The following is a 24,031-nucleotide window of genomic DNA, read 5'->3' on the forward strand; positions in this document are numbered from 1 at the left end:
AGATCCTTAAAGTTAAAGTTTATTTGTTAGTCACAAGTAAGGCTTACATTAACACTGCAATGAAGTTATTATGAAAATCCCCTAGTCACCACAGTCCGGTGCCTGTTCAGGTCAATGGCCTAACCTAATGGTCTTTCAGAATGTGGGAGGAAACCAGAGCACCCGGAGGAAACCCACGCAGACACGGGGAGAATGTGCAAATTCCACACAGATAGTGACCCAAGCCGGGAAGCCAACTCGAGTTCCTGGCGCTGTGAAGCAGCAGTGCTAACCACTGTGCTACTATCCTGCCCACGGTCCTCACAAGCAATGACCTGGTGTGTTGGTCCCTGAAGTTCAAAGAAGTACCACAAACCCCTCAGCATTGAAAGGCATGCTCCCCCCTTCCCCACCCTCCAAAGCCATGCAGGCCTAAGGTCCATCCGATCCTTCCCTCTCAGACCTCCCCCCCCCCCCCCCACACATCCCCACTTCCCCCTCTGACCCCCCAACTCAGCGCCTGTTCCCCCCACCCCCCCATTTCCCCCCCCCCAAACACACCACTTAGCCACCCTTCAGGCCATGTGCTTTGGCAATGCCAACAGTGCATTGCTCTGTGGCAACGATACCCTGGCCTGGTATCTTCGGCCCCAAGTAGACTCAAGGAGATAGATTTAGTGGCCATTTGCCCCCCTGCTGCTCCCGAGCAGCCCTGCGATCAATATCTGCATTCCTGCCTGTCAGCTGTGCAGTTTCTGAAGTGGACTGTATACGTGTGACAATAATAAATCAAATCAAATGGCAGGGGCTGGCGGATTGTCCACCCTATATACATTAGCATTTATCAGGTGGGAGGAGAATCTCCAGGCTTCCTGCTGGCATGGGCACTTAGTCCCATTTCAGGAGAATTGCAGCCTATGTAACCAGGGCTCGCTTTTTAAAAGTAATAGGCTACCCACTTCAGTCAGAGACGAGCACCCTGAAATAATATCAGCTGTCAATTCAGCAGCATTTCAATAGCATTTATGTAGCAGTTTTCTCAGAAACTTCCTGTTGTGGCAAGCTTAATTTTTTTCAGAAAATCTCTTCTTGGGCAAAATGATACAGTGGGGCACTCTACATATGAAAGATTAATCTTGTACAAATAGAAAAATGAAAACCACATATGTGAATTAGTGTATTGTCTCATCTTAAATTCTTATTGTTCCACAGGTTTGTGAAAGTGAAAGCAGCAGCACTGAAATGGGCTGTCAGTTCAGTTAACTAATACCACAGTTGAGGAATTTGGGTTACTGTCAACGTACCCATTACATTTTTCAACTTCATGTCACCTTAAAGCAATACCATTAATCGCTTATCACAAACCTCTTCGTGGATGACATTCAGCAGTTATGAGGAACATGATGGTGCCATTGAACTGCTGCATCAAAGCTTCAGGAATGAAAGCTCACCAGCATTTATTTCAAAACTTTCCTCACGTACAGCCACCACAAGTTTCAATCAATAAACAGTGGATGAACAGCCCATTTATGTCATTTGATAATATAGCTTAAGCAGTTTTGATATTATATCATTATATTCAATAAGGTTAGACCACCAACTAAGTTATTAACAGTGTTTTCTAAACTGATAAAATAAGTCCTTTTACCATCAGAGTTATTTTGTACAGAGGGAGGCGGCCACAGACTGTTAGCAGAATAGGGACACAGCATAATGCAGTAAAACAATCAAGTCAGAGGGAGTAGAGCTGTATTAAGTTTCAAGGGAGTAAGGCAAGGCTGGATGGCCTCTACTTTAGTCAGGGGTATTACAGGTAAAATGGATGAGTTAAGGGCGAGGATTGACACGAGGAATAGTGACGCAGTAGTGATCATAGAGACATGGTTGAGGGTTCAACATTCCAGGTCATGGAGTCTTCAGGTGAGATAGGAGTGAAATAACTCCTCAGAGGCCGGTGTCCCTTCACCAGATTCCCTTTATTTACAAACTCTATTCCACTCTTAGAGTGCTTCAGGTACAAAGTCAGAATCAGGTGTGGCAGTGGACCAGACACTCCCATATTTCTATACAGGTGAGACTCCCTGATTGGGCAGATAATTATGACCTCAATCAGGGAGCTCATACTCAAACAGGCCCACCTCATGGGCCTCATTGAAGTCATTACAAAGGGAAGGTGCAGAGGAGCAGACTTGCATTATTAGTTAAGGAGTCAGTTACTGTAGTAAAGAGAGGTATCTTGGAGGGGGCATGAATAAAGCTTTGTGGGTACAGCTTAGTAATAAAAAAGGGGCAGCCACATTGCTAGATGTTTATTACAGATCTTCAGATAGTCAGCAGGAAAATAAGGAGCAAATTTGTGCATAATTCACAGAGGTGTGTAAATAATAGGGTAATTGTATTAGGTGATTTAAACTTTCCCAACATTAATTGGGACAGACATAGCATTACGGGCTTTGGATTTCTTGAAATGTGTACAGGAGAACTTTTTAGGTCAATATGTAGAGAGTCCAACAATGAAAGGTGCAGTGCTGAACCGAATTCTGGGGAATGAAGCCAGAGAAGTGGTTGAGGTGGTGATGGGGAAGCATTTTAGTGATAGCGATCACAATATGGTACAATTTAAGCTTGCTATGGATAAAAAAATGGACAAGTTGCAAAAAAAAGAATTTGGGGTTGGGAGGGAGCAGATTTTAGTGAAATAAGGCAGGATCCGTCCAAGGCAGACTGAGAACAGCTACCAGTGGGGAAATCTACAGAAGAACAGTAGCGGGTGTTCAAAAAGGAAATGGGGAGGTTACAAGCCCAACATGTCCCACTAGGATGATAGGAAGGAAAAATGTCCTTCCAGAGGACTTCCAAATGTCCCCAGAGAACCATGGATGACTGAAGATATTCAGGATCCAATGAGTAGGCAAAGAAAGGCTTTTAAAAAGTACAAGGGAAGTATATCAGTGGAGGCATTAGTGGAGTATAGAAAGTGCAGGGTGGAAATTAAGAAAGCAATTAGGAGAGCAAAGAGGGGACATGAGAAAGCTCTGGCTGGTAAAAGTAGGGAAAATCCCAAGATATTCTATAAGTATATCAATGGGAAGACGATAACCAGGGAAAGAATAGGACCCATTCAGGACCAAGGGGGCAATCTGTGGGTAAAGCCAGATGATATCGACAGAGTATTGAACAAATACTTCACATCCATCTTCACCCAAGAGAATGAGGATGAAGACATGAAACTCAGGGAGAAAGACTGCGAAGTTCTTGTGCAAATTGACATAGGGAGTGACAATGTATTGGAGGTGTTGGCAGGCTTAAAAGTCCGGATTGGAGTAACAAGCTCAGAGAACCATGGCTGACCAGAGATATTCAGGACACGATGAGAAAGGCTTTTAGCAGGGGAGCAAATCAGCAGAGGCATTAATATAATTGTGTCCCATGCTGCTGTGGGAGGCAAGGAAGGAGATTGCAAGGGTTCTGACCCAAATTCTTAACTCTTCTCTGGCCATGGGGCAGGCACAGTTATAAGTCTCACAACACCAGGTTGAAGTCCAACAGGTTTATTTGGTAGCAAAAGCCAAACATGGGGCAGGTGCCAGAGGATTGGAGAACAGCTAATGTGGTTCCGCTACTTAGGGTTGTAGATGTAAACAAGGGGACTATAGACCAATGAGCTTCACATCAGTGATAGGGAAACTAATGGGGAAAATTCCGAAGGAGAGAATCTGGCTGGAATTCTCCCAAAACAAAACTAAGTGCCCACTGGATGGGAAAACGTGAGTATTTCCTGCCTGTTTTTTGGGCATACTATCCAGAACAAATCTCCAACACTCTGTGCAATGCAGCGCCTCAACTTAATTCACTCTGGAAAGTGGTGGGTGGGGCCTCTTCGCACTGGAAACACCAGCAGTATAATGCTCAGCGGGCCACTGCACATACGCCAAACTGTCAGTGCAGAGATTGATGCATGTGCACTGCCCTCCCCCGCACCCCCCCCCCCCACCCCCCAACCCCTCCGCCCCACCCCATCGCTGGCCTCTCAATTGCTGGCCACCAATCGCTGGCCTTCCCTGCACCCCCCCGATTACTGGTCTTCTAGATCCCCCTATCGTTGTCCTGCTGGACCTCCCCAGGCAGCCCCGATGTCCCCAACCCCGCCAGCCCAAATCTCCCCTCTCCAATGACCAGGCCGGACGCCCCCACCCTATTGATCAGGCCCGATACCACCCCCTCTCCACCCCCCCCAACGGGCAATCCTGATTGCCTCCTCCCTCCCTTTTCTACCGATCCAGGTTGCAGAGTGGCAGAGGGTCCCCCCCCCCTATCGATTGTGCTCCATCCCCTCAGTATGCCCTCTAAGCCTCTGGCCCTGCCCCATTGGCACACCTGGTGGGCAGTGCCAAGGTGCCTGGTGGGCAGTGCCAGGGTGCCTCTTGGGCTGTGCCAGGGTGCCAGGCTGGCACTGCCCAAGGGGCACCTCCCCTTGCCCGCGACCTCCCGCAGGGGCCTCAATAGCCTCTGTCCCCACTAGCGGGGTGAGGATGCCTGTTCCCCCTTAGTGGGGAGCAGTCGTAAACCCCGCTGGTGGGAATCACTCCCAGCGGGGGGGGGGGGGGGGGACACGCTAGCGGGCCCAGAGAACAGCATCCTGGGCTTGTTAATCAGATGGAAATTGTAAATTTTTTGCAATTGAACAAAAAAGGATCTAGTAGACTCACTAAAGCCCCCCCTCCCCCCTCCCCTCCCCCGCTGTTGTCTACTGGCCTCTATCTCCACTTGGAGAGGCAAGGTTTGATCAGGGATAGTCAGCATGACTTTGTCAGATGGAAGTCGTGCCTAATGAATTTGACTGAATTTTTTGAGGTATGTGGACGAGGGGAATGCACTTGATGTAGGCGGTATGGATTTCAGCAAAGCCTTTGACGAGCTCCCACATGGGATACTTATAAAAAAGGAAAATGCATATGTTCACATTATATATTGATGATTTGGAAGAAGGAACTGAATATATTGTCTCAAAATTTGCAATGATACAAAGTTGGGTGGGAGGGTGAGCTGTGAGGAGGATGCAGAGATGCTTCAGTGTGCTTTGGACAGGGTGAGTGTGTGAGCATATACATGGCAGATGCAGTATAAACATAGAACATAGAACAGTACAGCACAGAACAGGCCCTTCGGCCCACGATGTTGTGCCGAGCTTTATCTGAAACCAAGATCAAGCTATCCCACTCCCTATCATCCTGGTGTGCTCCATGTGCCTATCCAATAACCGCTTAAATGTTCCTAAAGTGTCTGACTCCACTATCACTGCAGGCAGTCCATTCCACACCCCAACCACTCTCTGCGTAAAGAACCTATCTCTGATATCCTTCCTGTATCTCCCACCACGAACCCTATAGTTATGCCCCCTTGTAATAGCTCCATCCACCCGAGGAAATAGTCTTTGAACGTTCACTCTATCTATCTCCTTCATCATTTTATAAACCTCTATTAAGTCTCCCCTCAGCCTCCTCCGCTCCAGAGAGAACAGCCCTAGCTCCCTCAACCTTTCCTCATAAGACCTACCCTCCAAACCAGTATAATATGGATAAATGTGAGGTTATTCACTTTGGGTAGCATTAATAGGATGACAGATCATTACTTGAATGGGTAAATTGAGAGAGGCAGATACTCGAGACCTTGGGGTCTTCATGCATCAGTCCCTAAAAGTAAACACTGTGGTGCAGCAGGAAGTAAAGAAAGCAAATGGTATGTTGGCCTTCATAGCGAGAGGATTTGAGTACAGGAATAGGGATGTTTTGCTGCAATTGTATAGGGTGTTGGTGAGGCCACACCTGGAGTATTGTGTGCAGTTTTGGTGTCCTTATCTGAGGAAGGATGTCCTTGCTATAGAGGGAGCACAGCAAAGGTTTACCAGGCTGATTCCTGGGATGGCAGGTCTGTCACATGAGGAGAGACTAAGTTGGTTAGGATTATAGAAATCATAGAAATCATAGAAACCCTACAGTGCAGAAGGAGGCCATTCGGCCCATCGAGTCTGCACCGACCACAATCCCACCCAGGCCCTACCCCCACATATTTACCCGCTAATCCCTCTAACCTACGCATCTCAGGGGCAATTTTAACCTGGCCAATCAACCTAACCCGCACATCTTTGGACTGTGGGAGGAAACCGGAGAACCCGGAGGAAACCCACGCAAACACGAGGAGAATGTGCAAACTCCACACAGACAGTGACCCGAGCCGGGAATCGAACCCAGGACCCTGGAGCTGTGAAGCAGCAGTGCGAACCACTGTGCTACCGTGCCGCCCTGAGTTTAGAAGAGTGAGAGGGGATCTCTCACCTTTTTCAAAGGAGGGGAAATATCTTTAGAAACCTAGAAACTAGAAACAGGAATAGGCCATTCGGCCCTTCCAGCCTGCTCCACCATTCATGGTTGATCATCTCATTCAATATCCTGATCCCCCTTTCCCCCCATATCTCTTGATCTTTTTATTCCCGAGAGCTACATCTAATATCTTCTTGAAATCAGACAATGTTTGGGCCTCAACTACATTCTGTGGCAGTGAATTCCACACATTCACCACCATCCGGGTGAAGAAATTCATCCTCACCTCAGTTCTAAAAGGTTTACCCCTTATCCTCAAACAATGACCTCCAGTTCTGGACTCCCCCACCATTGGGAACATTCTTTCTAAATCTACCCTGTCTTAAACCTTTTCGGAATGAGGTGAAGAGAAGAGAAATTTCTTCACCCAGAGGGTGGTGAATGTGTGGAATTCACTACCACAGAATGTAGTTGAGGCCAAAACGTTGTCTGATTTCAAGAAGAAATTGGATATATCTCTTGGGGCTATAGGGATCAAGGGATATGGGGAGAAAGGGATCAGGAATTTGATGATCAGCCATGATCAAAATGAATGGTGGAACAGGCTGGAAGGGTCGAATGGCCTACTCCTGCTTCTAGTTTCTAGGTTTCTAAGGGTATTTTCCCTTCTTTGAAAAGATATCTGTACAGCTATCTCTGTTGTCCAGAAGTGATATTGCAGAATGGAGTCCTAATTAGTGGAATTCAATGGGGGGGGGGGGGAGCTGGTCAAACCTATTTAATTGTGTAAAGTAAGTTTTAAAAATGATTTGAAAAGAGGAAAGGTGATTGTCGGGTAGTAGAGAAATTGTAGGTATTCAATTTATTCCAGGGAATGATATTGCTGGACACAGACACTGGCTAAGCCCACTATAGTAGAGTATCTTGTTGAGGTACAATGAACACATGTTTTACAGAAAGGGCATTGTTTCCAGATTGTCACGTTTAAATAGGAAGGGGAAGAATCCAGAAAACTGGGGAGGATGCTGAAATTCAGTTGGCTGGATCTATTGGGAAAATTACTTAGAAGAATCAAGATGATGAAGCTGAGGTGTTTAGTTCATTGAAGTTAATGGAGTTACAGTAGCAGGATCCAGACTTAAAGTAGATATATAAGACAGCTTAATCTAAAACAGAAACAGAATTTCAGAATGTTTACTGAGAAAATGGAGACTACCTCATGTTCTGACAGATGAAACGCGGGCAATAGTTTAACAAGTTGTGAAACCACAAGACCATAAGAAATAGGAATAGGCCATTCAGCCCCTCAAGCCTGTTGCACCCATTCTATAGGATCATGCCTAATCCATCTGAGGACCAGAATGAAATTTTGAGCATGGCTCCTGAAATTTCAATGGCTGGATATTTGGGAATTAGGAAAACTCAAGCGAAGATACAAGAACATTTCTATTTGCCTGGATTGCATAAAGATGGAGTCAAATTGTGTCAAGCATGTCACACAAGCCACATGATAGGAGAGCCATAGGTCAAAACCTTAATTGTCTTTGTTGCTTCACGGAGAGAAGGGTCATAGCCAGTTCTACTGGCTCCATCTCTCTATCGCTGTAATAACTGCTTGGGAAAAAAGAAAAAGAGTAAACATTGTGCAGTCGACTCCTTTCCCTGACCCATTGCCCAGCCAACCCGGGGAACAGCCTCCCCATGATTTTCAACTTCTGGGTGGGTGGGTTACAGATGTGGCTTCCCTCCCCTCTCCTCTCCTTGCCGATTCCTTACACCCTTAGGGGCAAAACCATTCCCGTGTCTATGAAATAGGCCACTGCTCGGCACCCAGCCTCTGCCTCCAGCCACCAGCCCCGCTGATGATTTCAAGGGAAAAGGTGTATTATGTTGCCAAAAAAGGGTAAACCTGACGTTTGGGGGCATTTTAGAATTCTGCAAATGTGATGCTACTGTGCCTTTAAGAAATGTATTTAAACCCTGTTTCTCTGCAGATCTTTCAAGCAGGCCTGGCATTTTTGTTTTTGATGCTGTGCTGTCTGTACCCGTATCTTTTGTTGTTGCTGAAGCAGGATATTTGAAGCAATGTTTATTTTTAGTTTGGACTAATGCAGTGTCCTGGAGTTTTATGGTCTTTTGAGATTGCTGCCTGATTTGTGAATGATAGACAGGTCAGGTGCTGGCTTTGGGCAGTTTTTTTTACACAGGGAAATACAAGGTTTTAGTTTCATTTTGTCAGAAGCTGTTTGGACTGCAAACTGAAAGCAGTGTTCTCTCTTGAGTGAAAATTCTGCTGTCGGTGGTTTTTTTTAGTTAAAAGCTATAGGCAAGTAGTGTCTCTATCTCTCTCCCTCGAGGTGAGCTAGAAGTTCCAGGACTGGGAAGTCTCAGCATAATCCAATGTTTCAAAGGACTAATTCACAGCAGGTGTTAAAAGCTGCAAAATCCAGCATCACATGAGCACACTTGCTTCTGTGCCAAACCTCGAGAGGGGTGTATGTTTATGGGGGTTGTTTGAATTGGAAGCTGTTAAGGTTTATACAATATCATGATTGTATTTTTTGCAATTGGTAAAAGTTATGCTAATTTTCTTATTATATGTTAACTGTATTCTGAAATAAACCTTGTTTGATAAAAGCTCCCTAGTGGGTCACTTGAAACATACCTGCAATGAAGCATCTTATGCTCACCCATGCCAAATTCAAAGTGTAAAAGTTATGGTCTAGGCTGACTTTGTAAAACACCTTTGAGTTTCTGGCCTGGATCATAACACAGAGGACCAAGAAAAAGATCAAGAAAGGGAAAATAGAATGAGAATAAACCAATGTAAAACATAAAATCGGATTGTAAAAACTTCTGTAGATATGTAAAAAGGAAAAGATTAGCAAAGCAAAAGTGGATGTGAGGAGAATTTATAATTTTTTATCAATTTATGGGATGTGGGTGTCACTGGCTGAGCCTGCATTTGTCGTCCATCCCTAATTTCCCTGAGCTGAGTGATTTGCTCGGCCATTTCAAGGAGCATTTAAGAGTCAACCACATTGCTGCGGATCTGGAGTCACATGCGTGGACCACAGAATCCCTACAGTGAAGAAGGAAGCCAATTGGCCAATCAAGTCTGCACCGACTCTCCCAAAGAAGATCTTACCCAGGCCCCATAACCCCATGCATTTACCGTGGCTAATCCACCAAATCTACACATCTTTGGACACAATTGAGCAATTTAGCAAGGCCAATCCACCTAACCTGTACATCTTTGGACTGTGGGGGGAAACCGGAATGCCCGAAGGAGAGCCATGCAGACACAGGGAGAATGTGCAAATTCCAAACATACAGTAACCCAAAGCCGGAATCAAAACTAGGTCCTTGGTACTGTGAGGCAGTCGTGCTGAGTACTGTGCCACCACGCTGCACATGGTGTAGGCCAGACCAGTCAGGTAAGGATGGGAGATTCTTTTCCCAAAACGACATTAGTGAACCAAATGGGTTTTTCAAACAATCAGCAATGGTTTCACAGTCATCATTAGAATTTCATTAGATTTTTATTGAATTCAAATTTCACATTGCCATGGTGAGATTCGAACCTGGGTCCCCAAAACATTACCCTGGGTTTCTGGATTAGTAGTCCACTGACAACACTACTAGCCTATTGCCTCCAAACGGCAAAGAAACAGAATACTTTCGGTGGGATTTTCTGCTCCCATCAGCAATGGGCAGGAGGGAAAATATCAGTAAATGCATGAAAACAGGTTGTGACCATCTGCCCCAGACTTCAAAGGCAGCACATGTTTCCTTCTGTGCCATGTCAGGAACTGGATTTGAATAGATTTGAATATAAATTATGCTCATGATGAAGACAGCACGCTGGAATCATGCCCACATGCTGGATCTAAAGCTGGCATCTAATTAGAACAGCATCATTCACAATTGGATACAAAGGATATGCACCTGACAAACGGCACTTCACTCATGACTTTGGGGTATGTTCACCTACCTTATATCACAACACGCTTTTGGCTCCTCTGATTCCAAGTCAGACTGTGCAGGCAACAGTACAACAATTTCAGGAAGCATAAATAGGGGTAAAATAGGGGTGGGAATGTTGAAATGACTAGGAGACTTGATTTGAAGGGAGTGGGGGAAGAATAGACAGGCAAGGAAAGGGTCTGAAGGGCAATGGGCTTGACTGGGGTTGGAAGGAATGGTGGGGAATGGTGCACTTAGTGTTAGGACATAGTGATAAAATGAAAAGAATAAGAAATCCAATAGATTTGATTTGATTTATGATTGTCACATGTATTAACATACAGTTGTCTCAGCGGCACTACATGAAGAAATGTTATGGAAGCAGGGAGTTCTACAGGGTTTGCAATGAATGAGGTCATTGCTAATTTATATAGTTGGTCACTATCTACAAGTGCTTATCACATGTTCCCACATTGTGCAACAAGACCTTTATCTTTCAAAGCGTACCACAATATCTTAGTGTATCCCCAGAATCCAAAGCAGAAATGGAGGCCTTCTCAGTCTGCCACACTCTGTTATCTATGATCACTTTAGCTGGCATTCTCGAGAGGACCAGGACCGGGAGGGTCCCAGCCTGTTTTCAGGGTGTTGCTGTGTGATGTGCCACATTCCTTGGCCTGTGGAACTGGTCACAGGAAGAGTGGAGTCAGATGTGTTGGACACTCCCAGAGTCTCCTGGGTGGGAAGCCCTCCGCTATGCACCAGTTTCTCCCTGCAATGAGTGCTCGAAGACCCCTGGCTTCCTCCTTGGGATAGAGGGACAGCTGAAGTGAAGAAGCTCCGCTGCCCTCTGGTGCTGGTACTTTTAGCTGCCCACAAATGCCTGCACCGTGGAGGTCACATCCTGTACCATGGAGTTCATGCCCTGCACTATAGAGTCCACATCCGCACCACTGAGTGCACATCATGTACGCCCTCCACCAGTGCAGCGCAGAGGTCTCGCATTAAGGTCTCTACAGAGTCCTCCAAACTCACAGGGTTAACCTGCCTGCCTTAGAGTGCCCACACAATCTCCTCGACAACAGGCATTGGGCCTCCTCCGATCGGCCTTTCAATCCGAGGAGTGCAGCTAACATACTCTGCTGATGTTCCCGATTTTGCACTTGTAGCTCCAGCAACTGAAGCATGACTGACTCCAGAGGTGCATCTTCTGACTGGGCTTCAGCAGAGTCCCGGCATTTAGCAGTCCTCTAAGTGCCTGCTTCCTCAGATATTCATGCCTCCGCCTGCTGTGAATCAGAAAGTGACATGCTCATCAGATTGTGTGACTCCAATGCCTCTCTAACACTGAGTCCCACCAAGGGGTGTGCCTTTGTGCTGGTGGAAGGTGTAGGTGATAGCTGATGCCTCTTCAGCTTTAACATCTGAGCTGGTCTGTGGCATGGACTCCTGTGCCAAGCTACTGGAGGCACAGGGGTTGCTCTCCTCATGTACTTGCAAAGGAAGGGAGCTGTTATTACTGCATTGAAAGGGCATAACTGGGGAAGAGACAGTACTCATGTAAGGTTGGTGTGATAGATGATGATGTCCTTGGTTCTCACTTAGTTTTTTGGTACCCACCTCGCCCTTGGTGCAAGCCCTCTTCCCCCTGCCAAGCTGGAGAGCTCTTTCCTCAAACTGAGAAAGGACTTTAAACTCGGGCATTCCTCCACTTGTCTGGGATCAGTTTAACCTGCATGGGAAGAAATTAAGAAATGGAGAAAATGTAAACAGGCCATATGTCAGGGCAGATGTTAAGGATGCCTGGCATGTGTGGTTGGTGAGTGGCAGCAGTGAAGTGATGAGCAGACGACCCGCAGCGGAGATGAGGAAGTGTTTTGGAGAGAAAGTAGTGGCGTCCCTTGAGGTGGCAGTGAGTGAGCTCCCTGTGGATGTGTGATGGATGTGTGGAGAGTGTCAAGTAGAGTGACTTACCTTGGCAGAACAGAGGAGAACATTCATCCTCTTGCAGCATTGGATGGCCGTCCTCTTGTGCAGGGAGTTGATACTTGCCAGCACTATCTCTGCCTCCCATGTGGGGTAGGTGACTTTGCTCAAGAGTCTTCTGCCTGTTCCCGGGTACAGGATTGACTGACACTCCCCTACAGCATCAAACATCCTACCAAGGTATAGCTCACTGAATCTTTGGGCAGACTTCTTAGCAGCCATTCTCATCGATGAACTTTGTACAAGTGCTGGGGGGCCTTAGGCTGGTGTTTAAATGGAGTGCTCCACTGATTGAAGTACTCAGCTGAATCAGAGTCTGCCAGTCACAGAGGTGACGTGAAACCCGTGAAAATTTTTGAATATCTAAAAATACAGTACAAATATCAAAGGCAAACAAATTCACCTTATGCAGGGGTATGGTTTGAGATCACAGCTACACAGCAGAAAACTGTTCACTTCCAACAAGTTCTGTCTGGAAAAAGCCTGCTTTGAGAAACCAATTGTCTCCAATCCAAATTGGGAGCAACCCAAACAGATCTAAGTGCCTAGTGTGGTAGCTATTGCTGAATTTTACTTTTAGGTTAAAAGCTATGAGGTGTTTTTTTGGGTAGGTTTAGCTCTGAGGTTAGGAAAATGTAGGAATTGGGTAAATTTAAATATCTTGTAACTAACCATTACTGGAGTGAGGAGAGATTAGTAAAGTTTCAAGACACCAAATAGAACAGAGAATATAGAAGGTGGCAGGAATCTAACCTCAGGCAGAGCAAAAAAAAATGACAAGTATGAGAAGGGAGGTGGTTAATGCAGGACTGAGGGTGTTGTACCTAAATGCGCACAGTACACGGAACAAGGTAAATGAGCTTGTTGCGCACGTTGAAATTGGCCGGTACGATTTTGTGGGCATCACTGATATGTGGGTGCAAAGGGATCAGGGCTGGGATCTAAATATCCAAGGATATGTGTCCTACTGAAAGGAGAGGCAGATGGGAAAAGTGGGCGGGGTTGCATTGTTAGTAAGGAATGAAGTTAAATCGATAGCAAGAAGGAAAAGGAATTTGTGGAATGTCCAAGAGATGTTTTTTGGAGCAGCTTGTGACAGAGCTTACTAGAGAACAGGCAATTCTGGATTTGGTGATGTGTGATGAGGCAGACTTGATTCGGGAACTTAAGGTGAAGGAACCCTCAGGACGCAGTGACCACAATATAATAGAATTTACCATGCAGTTTGAGAGGGAGAAGCGGTGTTCATGGTACATTGGGGAAACCATGCAGATGCTACGACAACGGATGAATGAACACCGCTCGACAATCACCAGGCAAGACTGTTCTCTTCCTGTGGGGGAGCACTTCAGCAGTCACGGGCATTCAGCCTTGGATCTTCAGGTAAGCGTTCTCCAAGGCGGCCTTCACGACACACGACAGCGCAGAGTCGCTGAGCAGAAACTGATAGCCAAGTTCCACACACATGAGGACGGCCTAAACCGGGATGTTGGATTTATGTCATATTATCAGTAACCCCCACAGCTTGCCTCCTGGACTTGCAGAATTTCACTAGCTGTTCTGTCTGGAGACAATACACATCTCTTTAACCTGTGTTGAATGCTCCCTCCACCCACATTGTCTGTACATTTAAGACCTGGCTGGCTGTAGAGATTTGCATTCTAATCAGTATTCTGTAATTTGATTTCTGTGTCTGTTTGCACTGTTTGAGAACAGATATCCACTCCATCTGACGAAGGAGCAGTGCTCCGAAAGCTTATGGTATTTGCTACCAAATAAACCTGTTGGACTTTAACCTGGTGTTGTGAGACTTCTTACTGTGCCTGAAATGACCCAGATGCAAAAAAGTTCAGAATAGCCGTCAACTTAACTTCCACAGGGAGCAGATGGCCGCCCCTCCCCTTAGGTGCTAGGTGTGCAAGCACCTCACATAGATGCCGCACCGTGCTCTTGGAGAGCCGCAGCCGGCAACAGCACATCGCCTCCGAGAGGGCCTCAAATGAATTCCGGAGCCTGGACCTCCTTGCCCTCTGCACCCTCTGCCTTCTGTGCACCCTTTCGGGAGACTGCTCACCCACCTCCTGGCCCTCAGCGGCAGCCTCCTGCCTTCCTTCCTGAGGGACTGGTATTGGCTGCTCCTGCAGTGGTCTCCCCATGCCCTCCTCCTCCTGAGCCGCGCCTCCTCCTCCTGCTCATCTGCCACCATAATGGCCAGCTCCAAATCTATCAGTCCAATATCCATCTGCACAGTAGGGCTTGGAAAGAGCAAAGAATGACAGATTATTACCATTGGCTGCACAGACCCAGCACCACCCCAATCCCTCACTTGGGCCAGTACCCCCACTTGTGGGTGCTGGCAACACCACACAATCCATGGGGTGCCATGTGTGATCTGATTAGGTTGTGTGAAATTCCCATCATGAGAAATGTTGACACAGATTATGCAGGTCGAAGTGCAGCCATGGGCAATGCGCACCCTTGAGCCATTGCCATGTGTGCAACTGCAGCATCCGTTACAGGCAGGTGTTGCTGGTCAGTGTCATGGGGCAGGGACAGACTGCAAATCATCACCAGATGGGTGCCCAGTGACAGCAGATTTCATGCAGACTATGTCTGAACCCCGGCCTGGAGCGCCAACTGCTTGACCTCGTTAGGCCTCAGTCAGCACATGGTGCATTCCTCCTCCCCATGCCCCCCGCCCCCCACACCCTGGAACCTCAGCACTCAGTGCAGTGCCTGACCACAACCTGTGGCAAGGCAATGCCACTGCACAGTGGCCTCAAGGGGAGGGCTGAGGAGCACTCTTTAAGGGCTCCTCCCCCACAGAGCTACAGCAATGCCCTCGAGGAGAAGGCTGAGCAACACTCCTTCAGGGTCCCGCCCCCAGGAGCTCTGAGAAACAGAAATGGTAAACCACTGTTATATGTTATCTGTAGTGGTTAACCACCGTAGTTAGTATTTCTCAGTACCTGTATATGTGGCACATCCATGTCAGTTCTGCCCAAGTCTCCTCCCCCTGGTCTGGGTATAAAGGTGGTGGCTCCTCCCCCTTGCTCTCAGTTCAGACCAGATCACCGACAGGGATGGCTCCAAGTTCTTGCTAATAAAAGCCTATTTGTCTTGCTCACAACTAGTCTCGGCTCAATTGATAGTGCATCACCCCCCCTTCCCCCCTCCTTCGCCACCCCCACCCCAAATATCACAGGTCCACAGGCCAGCACCTGATGACAGCCAGGAGGAAGCCCACCAAGCATTTCCAGGGCCTGCCTGCAACATTGCCCGCACTCTGCTCACAGCACTTACCTCCTCATGCCCGTTCAAAGCTGCCACGCCAGGTTGAGACCTTTATAAACCTACCTTGATTCACCAAAGTGACATGACGCCAAAGAGGTGGGAGACGCTAACGTGGGTGGAGATTGCCGAGTCAATCCCGATAAAGTATGGTATGTGATGCAAATTAGTGCTAGGCCGGTTTTCAGTGTGGCCCAACGGTGCCATTTTCTTCCGGTTGGGAGATGTGCACGGGTCGTAAACGTTCGCGGGACACACACGCATCCCCCAACACGACCCACCAGAAAATAAGCAGGTCGGAATGGGAGAATCGCCCACTATGTCTGTCACTCTCAATTATACTGAATTATAAAATGATTTTCATCACTTATCTCAAGTTAAGATCAATTCTATCAATTATCTATCAATCCCAACATAAAGAAAGACTACTTCCTGTTTATTATGAGTTTATTGAAAGAACTAATGTGTGGTCGTTTTCTTCCCTGCTGAGGACACCTACCAAATAAACATTGGTTTCCCGTCAGCCATTGATAAGTTCGACAGACAGGTCAATAGCACCATCATGTCCCTCAATAAAGGTGGTGGAGTGTTCTCAGTCACCACTTTTTTGAGATATTCCAGATTATTGTAATTTTCTAGTGTTGTTTGACACTGTGGCTTTTCCTTCAGGATCCCATAGGTGTTTACTATTAATTCTGCAAATGTGGAATGGTTGATGGGGCAGTAACCAAAGTTTCTCAGATTGTTCATTATCTCAGTGTTTCGTGCATTCATCTCAGCACATCGCCCAGATGCTCCTGCAACCTGGAGAAAAAATGTAGACTTTCATGAGAACCTTCCTTTATGATAAAGTTAAAGTTTATTTATTCGTGTCACAAGTTGGCTTACATTAACACTGCAATGCAGTTACTTTGAAAATCCCCGAATCTGCACAGTGAGTGCTGCCTGACTGAGAGGAGTGCTTTTGGAGTTGGGTGAAAACAGGGAGTGGTAAGTTATAAGGAGGTAAGTAGTCATTAAACCTGCTTTCAGGGTGAGCTAAATTACTTCTTATTTGGGAAGTTAAAAGCTGCACTTTAGTGCATTCCTGCAACAGGAATCAGCTGAGTCAGCTCTCAACTGAACTTGGCTGGTTGTTTGTACAGCTAGTTAAAACCAGTTCCAGGGCTTTGTAAGTTGTGCCTATAAAAAGAGAGGCCTCAGAGTGCTGCTCTGACTGCACTGTGAGTGCTGCCTGACTGAGAGGAGTGACTTTGGAGTTGGGTGAACACAGGGAGTTAGGTGAAACAGGCAGCAGAGGCTACAAGGGAGAGTGCTGATTGGTAAGTAAGTGTTATTTTTTCTTTTTGCTCTTGGCATTGTAGTTGTTGCTGTTGTACATTTCAATAGTGTTTCTGTGTAATTTCTGTGGTTTATAGTTTGAAAAGGTTATATTCGGTAGTAACAAGGAGCAGGAAAGAAGGGTCCCTAGAAAATTGGATATAATCTGAAATAAAACATCTTTCAAAAGTTTAATTTAAAGGGGTAAGACATGACAGGAGAGCTACAAGCTGTCGTTTGCTCCTCTTGCTCCATGTGGCAGGCTGGGGACAGTTCCAGTCCCCTGGGTCAGCATGTGTGCAGGGTGTCTCCAGCTATAGCTCCTGGAAGCTTGAGTTTCAGAGCTGGAGCGGTGGCTGGAGACACTGTGGAGTATCTGTGAGTCAGAGAGCATCGTGGATAGCATATAGAGAGGTGGTCACACCGCAGGCTCAGACTCCACAGGCAGGAAGGGAATGGGTGACCACCAGACAGAGTGAAAGAGATAGGCAGGTAGTGCAGGAATCTCCTCTGGCCATTCCCCTGCAAAACAGGTATACGGTTTTGGATACTGTTGCGGAGAATGACCTCTCTAGGGAAAGCAGCAACAGCCAAACTCATTGCACCACGGTTGGTTCTGCTGCAGAGGGGAGGGGTAAAAAGTGTGCCAGTGCAATAGTTATAGGGGATTCTGTGGCCGCAAACGAGACTCCAGGATGGTATGTTGCCTCCCTGGTGCTCGGGTCAAGGAAGTCTCAGAGCGGCTGCAGGACATTCTGAAGGGGGAGGGCGAACAGTGGTCGTAGTACACGTTGGTACAAGCGACATAGGTAAAAAAAGGGATGAGGTCCTAAAAGCAGAATACAGGGAGCTAGGAAGAAAGTTATGAAATCGGGCCTCAAAGGTAGTGATCTCAGGATTACTACCGGTGCCACGTGCTAGTCAGAGTAAAAATGAGAGGATATATCAGATAAATACTTGGCTGAAGAGATGGTGTCAGAGGGAGGATTTCAGATTCCTGGGGCATTGGGACCGGTTCTGGGGGAGGTGGGACCTGCACAAATTGGATGGGTTGCACCTGGGTAGGACTGGGACTGATGTCCATGGGGGAGTGTTTGCTGGAGCAGTTGGGGAGGGTTTAAACTAATATGCCAGGGGGATGGGAACCTATGTAAGGAGTCCGAGAAGGAAGGAGCAAGGACAAAATGTGGGGAGAAGGTTCCAACTACATCAAAAATCAGGAAAAAAGTTACAAGGAAGGAGAACTTAGGAGGTGTTATTAATGAAGTGTTAGAATTCAAAAAGAAGATACAAAAACTAGCAAAAGGGCACTTTATCTGAATGCTCGTAGCATTCGAAACAAGCTAAATGAGTTGACAGCACAAATCATTGCAAACGAGTATGATTTGGTGGCTATTACAGAGACATGGTTGCAGGATGGTCACGACTGGGAGTTAAATATCCAGGAGTATCAGACTGTTCGGAGGGGCCGACAGGAAGGTAAGGGAGGTGGTGTAACTTTGATATTTAAGGATGACATCAGGGCAGTAGTGAGAGATGATATAGGTTCTATGGAAAAAAAGGTTGAATCCATTTGGGTGGAAATTAGAAATAGGAAGGAGAAAAAGTCACTGATTGGCGTAGTCTATAGGCCACCAAATAATGACATCATGGTGGGGCAAAAAATAAACAAAGAAATAACTGATGCATGTAAAAATGGTAGAGCAATTATCATGGGGGATTTTAATCTACATTTAATCAATTGGTCAAACCAGGTTGGTCAAGGCAGCCTTGAGGAGGAGTTCATAGAATGTATCCACGATAGCTTCCTTGAAGAGTATGTAATGGAACCTACGAGGGAGCAAGCTATCCTAGATCTGGTCCTGTGTAATGAGACAGGAATAATTAATGACCTTACAGTTAGGGATCCTCTCGGAAGAAGCGATCACAGTATGGTTGAATTTAAAATCCAGATGGAGCGTGAGAAGGTAAAATCCAATACCAGTGTCTTGTGCTTAAACAAAGGAGACTATAAAGGGATGAGGGAGGAGTTGGCTAAGGTAGACTGGGAGCAAAAACTCTATGGTGGGACAATTGAACAGTGGAGAATTATCAAAGTGATTTTTCACAGTGCTCAGCAAAAGTATATACCAGTGATAAGGAAGGACTGTAGAAAAAGAGATAATCAGCCATGGATATCTAAGGAAATAAAGGAGGGTATCAAATTGAAAGAAAATGCATAAAGTGGCAAAGGGATTAGTGGGAAACTAGAGGATTGGGAAATTCTTTGAAAACATTATATGCACAGTGGACAATGGGGAACTTGTGGATGTGGTGTATCTGGATTTCCAGAAGGCATTTGACAAGGTGCCGCACTAAAGACTGCTGCATGAGATAAAGGTGCACGGTGTTACGGGTAATGTATTAGCATGGACAGAGGATTGGTTAACTAACAGAAAGCAAAGAGTTGGGGTAAATGGGTGTTTTTCTGGTTGGCGATCAGTGACTAGTGGTGTGCCTCAGGGATTAGTGTTGGGACCGCAATTGTTTACGATTTACATAGAGGATTTGGAGATGGACACCAAGTGTAGTGTGTCAAAATTCGCAAATGACGCTAAGATGAGTGGCAGAGCAAAGTATGCAGAGGACGCTGAAAGTCTGCAAAGGGATATAGATAGTCTAAGTGAATGGGCGGGATCTGGCAGATGGAGTACAATGTTGGTAAATGTGAGGTCATCCATTTTGATAGGAATAACAACAAAATGGACTATTATTAAAATGGTAAAAAATTGCAGCATGCTGCTATGCGAGGGACCTGGGTGTCCTTGTGCAAGAATCACAAGGAATTGGTTTGCAGGTGCAGCAGGTAATTAAGAAGGCAAATTGAGGTTATGTTGCAGCTGTATAAGGTGCTGGTGAGGCCACACCTGGAGTACTGTGTACAGTTTTGGTCTCCTTACTTGAGAAAAGATATACTGGCACTGGAGGGGGTGCAGAGGAGATTCACTAGGTTGATTCCGGAGTTGAGGGGGTTGGCTTATGAGGGGAGACTGAGTAGACTGGGCCTATACTCATTGGAATTCAGAAGAATGAGAGAAGATCTTATAGATTATGAAGGGAATAGATAAGTGTAGGGGCCTGAAAAAAAGGATAAATGAAAGAAAAATGAAGAGTGTGTTTTCTTGAAATATGGGTAAATTTAATGAAAAAGACATTTACCATTGTTCTTTGTTTTCTTGTGAGTTTCAATATCCTGTTTACTGGGCCAAATACCGTGAACAGATACTGTTTGTTTGAGTGATGTAAGCTAAGCCGATCTGTTTTCCAGGGAGCTGCACTTTAAGCCAATCAGATTACTTAGAGGGAGGGAAAAAGAAAACGGCGGGAGGCAGAGGAAGCTGCAGTGGGGAGACACACGTGGGGAAGAGGAGTTGTTTCCATGCGGTAAAAACCCAGTTTTAACGTCGAGGCAAATAATATTTGTAGACTAACATACTTCACAGTATGAGCACAAATATTACTGTGCGGTCAAAGCTCGTGTTTGTCGCAGTTTAGTAACTCGTTTTTTCCAGTTTGAAGTGAAAGGCAGCAAGGTTTAGTCCTGTTTGTTATTTTCATTACTGTTGAGAAAAAGTGTAAAGCGCATCGTTTTGTACTCAAGCGTGGACGTTTCTGCTAGAAACTGCCGGTGAGGGACAGTCAGCTATAAACACCGGGCGTAGTTTTCACTGAGAAGATGGAGAGAACGAGGATTAGCTGAAGCTAACTTGCTAAGTAGCACTGCCGAGGAGGACACACTTCAACGCACTGGACCTGCGTCACTACACGGACAGCTTGCTGCATTTTCTTTTCCTGCTGCATCATCTTCCCACTCGCAGACCCTTCTGGACTGTGTGTGTCGTGGTTGCGTGAGTAACTGGAGACTATACTGTCAGACACTGAACGGTATCAGCAGGGTGTTGTTGAGGGTGTGTTTTCTTCATATGTGCACCAACGTATGGACCCCAACGTTTATAAATCCAAGTGCTTGGTAATATTTTGAACATTTCTCAGGGTTGAAACTGTTTAATTGAAAAATCTTTAGTTTGGGACTCTTTACCTGTTTTATGAGACGCAACAATGCAAGAAAATAAATTTATTTTTGTTATTCCTTTTGCATGGTTGTCCTGAACCTTTTCTTATTATAAGGTTTACATACTTACCATTTTAGGAGGCACCGCACTATTATTAATAGGTTATTTCTCTAGATTGTAACTGCATACACTAATCCTTTTCATTCACGCCTGTACTGACATTTATTGGTAAATAGAAAATTTAGCCTAGCTCAACACCAACCGCTAAGAACTCAGGATCCTGTTAATTGAACATTTACATAGTAGCCCCTTATAACATCAAGCACATCCCAGGTACAGCTTTACTGAACTCAGCTGGTCAGAGCATATAGTTGTCAGCAGGGGGTTACATAAGATAGAAGCAGGGAAGTTGTTTCCACTGGCGGGTGAAACTAGAACTAGGGGGCATAGCCTCAAAATAAGGGGAAGCAGATTTAGGACTGAGCTGAGGAGGAACTTCTTCACACAAAGGGTTGTGAGTCTGTGGAATTCCCTGCCCAGTGAAGCAGTTGAGGCTACCTCATTGAAAGTTTTTACGGCAAAGGTTTTTGAACAGTAAAGGAATTAAGGGTTATGGTGAGCGGGCGGGTAAGTGGAGCTGAGTCCATGAAAAGAGCAGCCATGATCTTATTGAATGGCAGAGCAGGCTCGAGGGGCCAGATGGCCTATTCCTGCTCCTAGTTCTTATGAGTCGCCACACTCCGACTCCTGTTTAGATATACTGAGGGACAATTCAGCATGGCCCAATCCACCTAACCAGCACATTTTTTGGACTGTGGGAGGGAACCGAAGCACCTGGAGAAAATTATTATATTAAATTTTGACTCTTTTACATATGTTGATGTGTAAGAATTTACACATTTCCTTGAAAGGATTTGTAAAAAAATGAGTGGCAAATGACGACACTGGAAGTGAAGTTTATTTGAACTGATGTGATGTGGGTGTCGCTGGCTCGGCCAGCATTTATTGCCCATCCCTAATTGCCCTTAAGAAAGATGGTGTGCTGCCCTCTTAAACTGCTGCAATCTATGTGGTGTCAGTGCACACACAATGCTGTCAGGGAGGGGGTTCTAGGATTTTGACCCAGCGACAATGAAGGAACGGTGATATATTTCCAAGCTGCATAGTGAAACATGCAATTATCATAAGGGACTCAATAGTTGGGGAATTAACAGGTGTTTCTGCTGCTGCTGAATTGAGCCCTGTATTCAGTGCTGCCTCCCTGGTGCTGGGGTACAGGATATAAGGTGCAAGTGCCAAACATTCTGTGGAGGATGAACAGCTGGAAGCTATAGTGCATTTGAAACAATAATATTAGGTAAGAAATGGGTAGTAGTCCTACACAGGGATGGATTGTATGACATGTTGAATCTCCCCAGGCTAAAAGGTTAGGGGGTGGGAACCATGTTCCCAATGGCTGCCACACAGTAACTTAATATAGGAGCAGTATGAATTGCTTTAAGGCAAGACATCCACCCCAATCTCAGTAGCAAGTCCCGCATTAGGGAGCTGCTGCACAGGTAGCTCCGTATTCCCAGCAATGCCAATCACTCCAGGGATCTCAGTTAAGTTTGTGATCTGGGATCTTAATGAGGAGAGCTGAGGGGAAATGTGGCCATGTTCAAGGGGTCGAGCCAGATAGTTTAAGGGTAGATTATCTTGCAAGAAGAGAGTGCGTCTGGTGGGCCCGGGGTATGTGCAATAGGACGTACTCCCCAGTCTCGCCTGAAACCAGCCTGCAGAGCTGTACCTACTGGACTTCTCACAAGGCCTTGAACTTGTCCAACAGGTCCGAGATTCTTGCTCCCTGTGTGGATGGGAATGGGTACTGAAGGGATGATGAGCAAACTGACCATGGCACCGTGGTACAGGGAGCCGTTCAAGTGGGGGGAGAAAAAAGAAATGTCATCATAATTGAGGATAGTATAGTTAGGGGCATTGACACTGTTCTCTGTGACCAGGATCGAGAATCCCGAAGGTTGTGTTGCCTACCTGGTGCTCGGGTTCAGGATACCTCATCTGGGCTGCAGAGGAACTTGGAGTGGGAGGGTAAAGATTCAGTTGTCGTGGTCCACGTAGGTACCAACAACATAGGTGGAACAGGAACAGAGGTTCTGCTAAGGGAGTATGAACAACCAGGAGATAAATTAAAAAGCAGAACCAAAAAGGTAATAATCAAAAAGGACGGGTTTCACTTAAATCCCAGGGGGACCAATATCCTGGTGGGAAGGTTTGCTAAGGCTACTGGGGAGTGTTTAAACGACAATGGTTGGGGGGTGGGAATCAAAATGAGGTGACTGGGAGAGAGGAGGTTAGCTTAAAAATAAAAGGGGCTTGTAGACAGTGTGAGAGGGAGGATATGATGTGGAGATGCCGGCGTTAGACTGGGGTGAACACAGTAAGAGTTTTAACAACACCAGGTTAAAGTCCAACAGGTTTATTTGGTAGCAAATACCATTAGCTTTCGGAGCGCTGCTCCTTCGTCAGATGGAGTGGAAATCCACTCCATCTGATTTCCACTCCATCTGACGAAGGAGCAGCGCTCCGAAAGCTAATGGTATTTGCTACCAAATAAACCTGTTGGACTTTAACCTGGTGTTGTTAAAGCTCTTAGAGGGAGGATACGCAGGTGACGGAGAAGGGGAGCGCTCAGACCGAAGGGTTGAGATGTGTTTATTTTAACGCAAGGAGTGTAGTGAACAAAATGGATGAGCTTACAGCGTGGATCACTACTTGGAAGTGTGATGTGGTGGCTATTACAGAGACTTGGTTATCTCAGGGACAGGACTGGATACTTCAAGTGCCGGGTTTCAGATGTTTCAGGAGGGACAGGGAAGGAGGCAAAAGAGGTGGGGGAGTGGCACTGTTGATCAGGGATAGTGTCACGGCTGTAGAAAAGATGGACGCCACAGAGGGATTGTCTACGGAATCTCTGTGGGTGGAGGTTCGCAACAGGAAGGGGGTCAATAACTTTACTGGGTGTTTTCTATAGGCCGCCCAATAGTAGCAGGGATGTGGAGGAGCAGATTGGGAAGCAGATCCTGGAGAGATGTGATAATAACAGAGTGGTCGTGATGG

At 46.1% G+C, this 24,031-nt stretch overlaps 1 protein-coding gene across 2 annotated transcripts in view; it reads right to left on the reverse strand.

Moving 5' to 3' along the window:
* Positions 1-15,973: 15,973 nt before the first annotated feature.
* Positions 15,974-24,031, reverse strand: part of LOC144504882 (uncharacterized) — a 168,095-nt gene continuing 160,037 nt past the window's right edge. For both annotated transcript variants that reach the window (XM_078230634.1, XM_078230641.1), the window contains exon 8: positions 15,974-16,346. In XM_078230634.1, coding sequence (XP_078086760.1) covers positions 16,038-16,346 — 309 coding nt within the window. In that variant the 3' untranslated portion in view covers positions 15,974-16,037. The remainder of the gene's footprint in view (positions 16,347-24,031) is intronic.

Source organism: Mustelus asterias, chromosome 2, assembly GCF_964213995.1.
Source record: "Mustelus asterias chromosome 2, sMusAst1.hap1.1, whole genome shotgun sequence".
Lineage (NCBI taxonomy): Eukaryota > Metazoa > Chordata > Chondrichthyes > Carcharhiniformes > Triakidae > Mustelus > Mustelus asterias.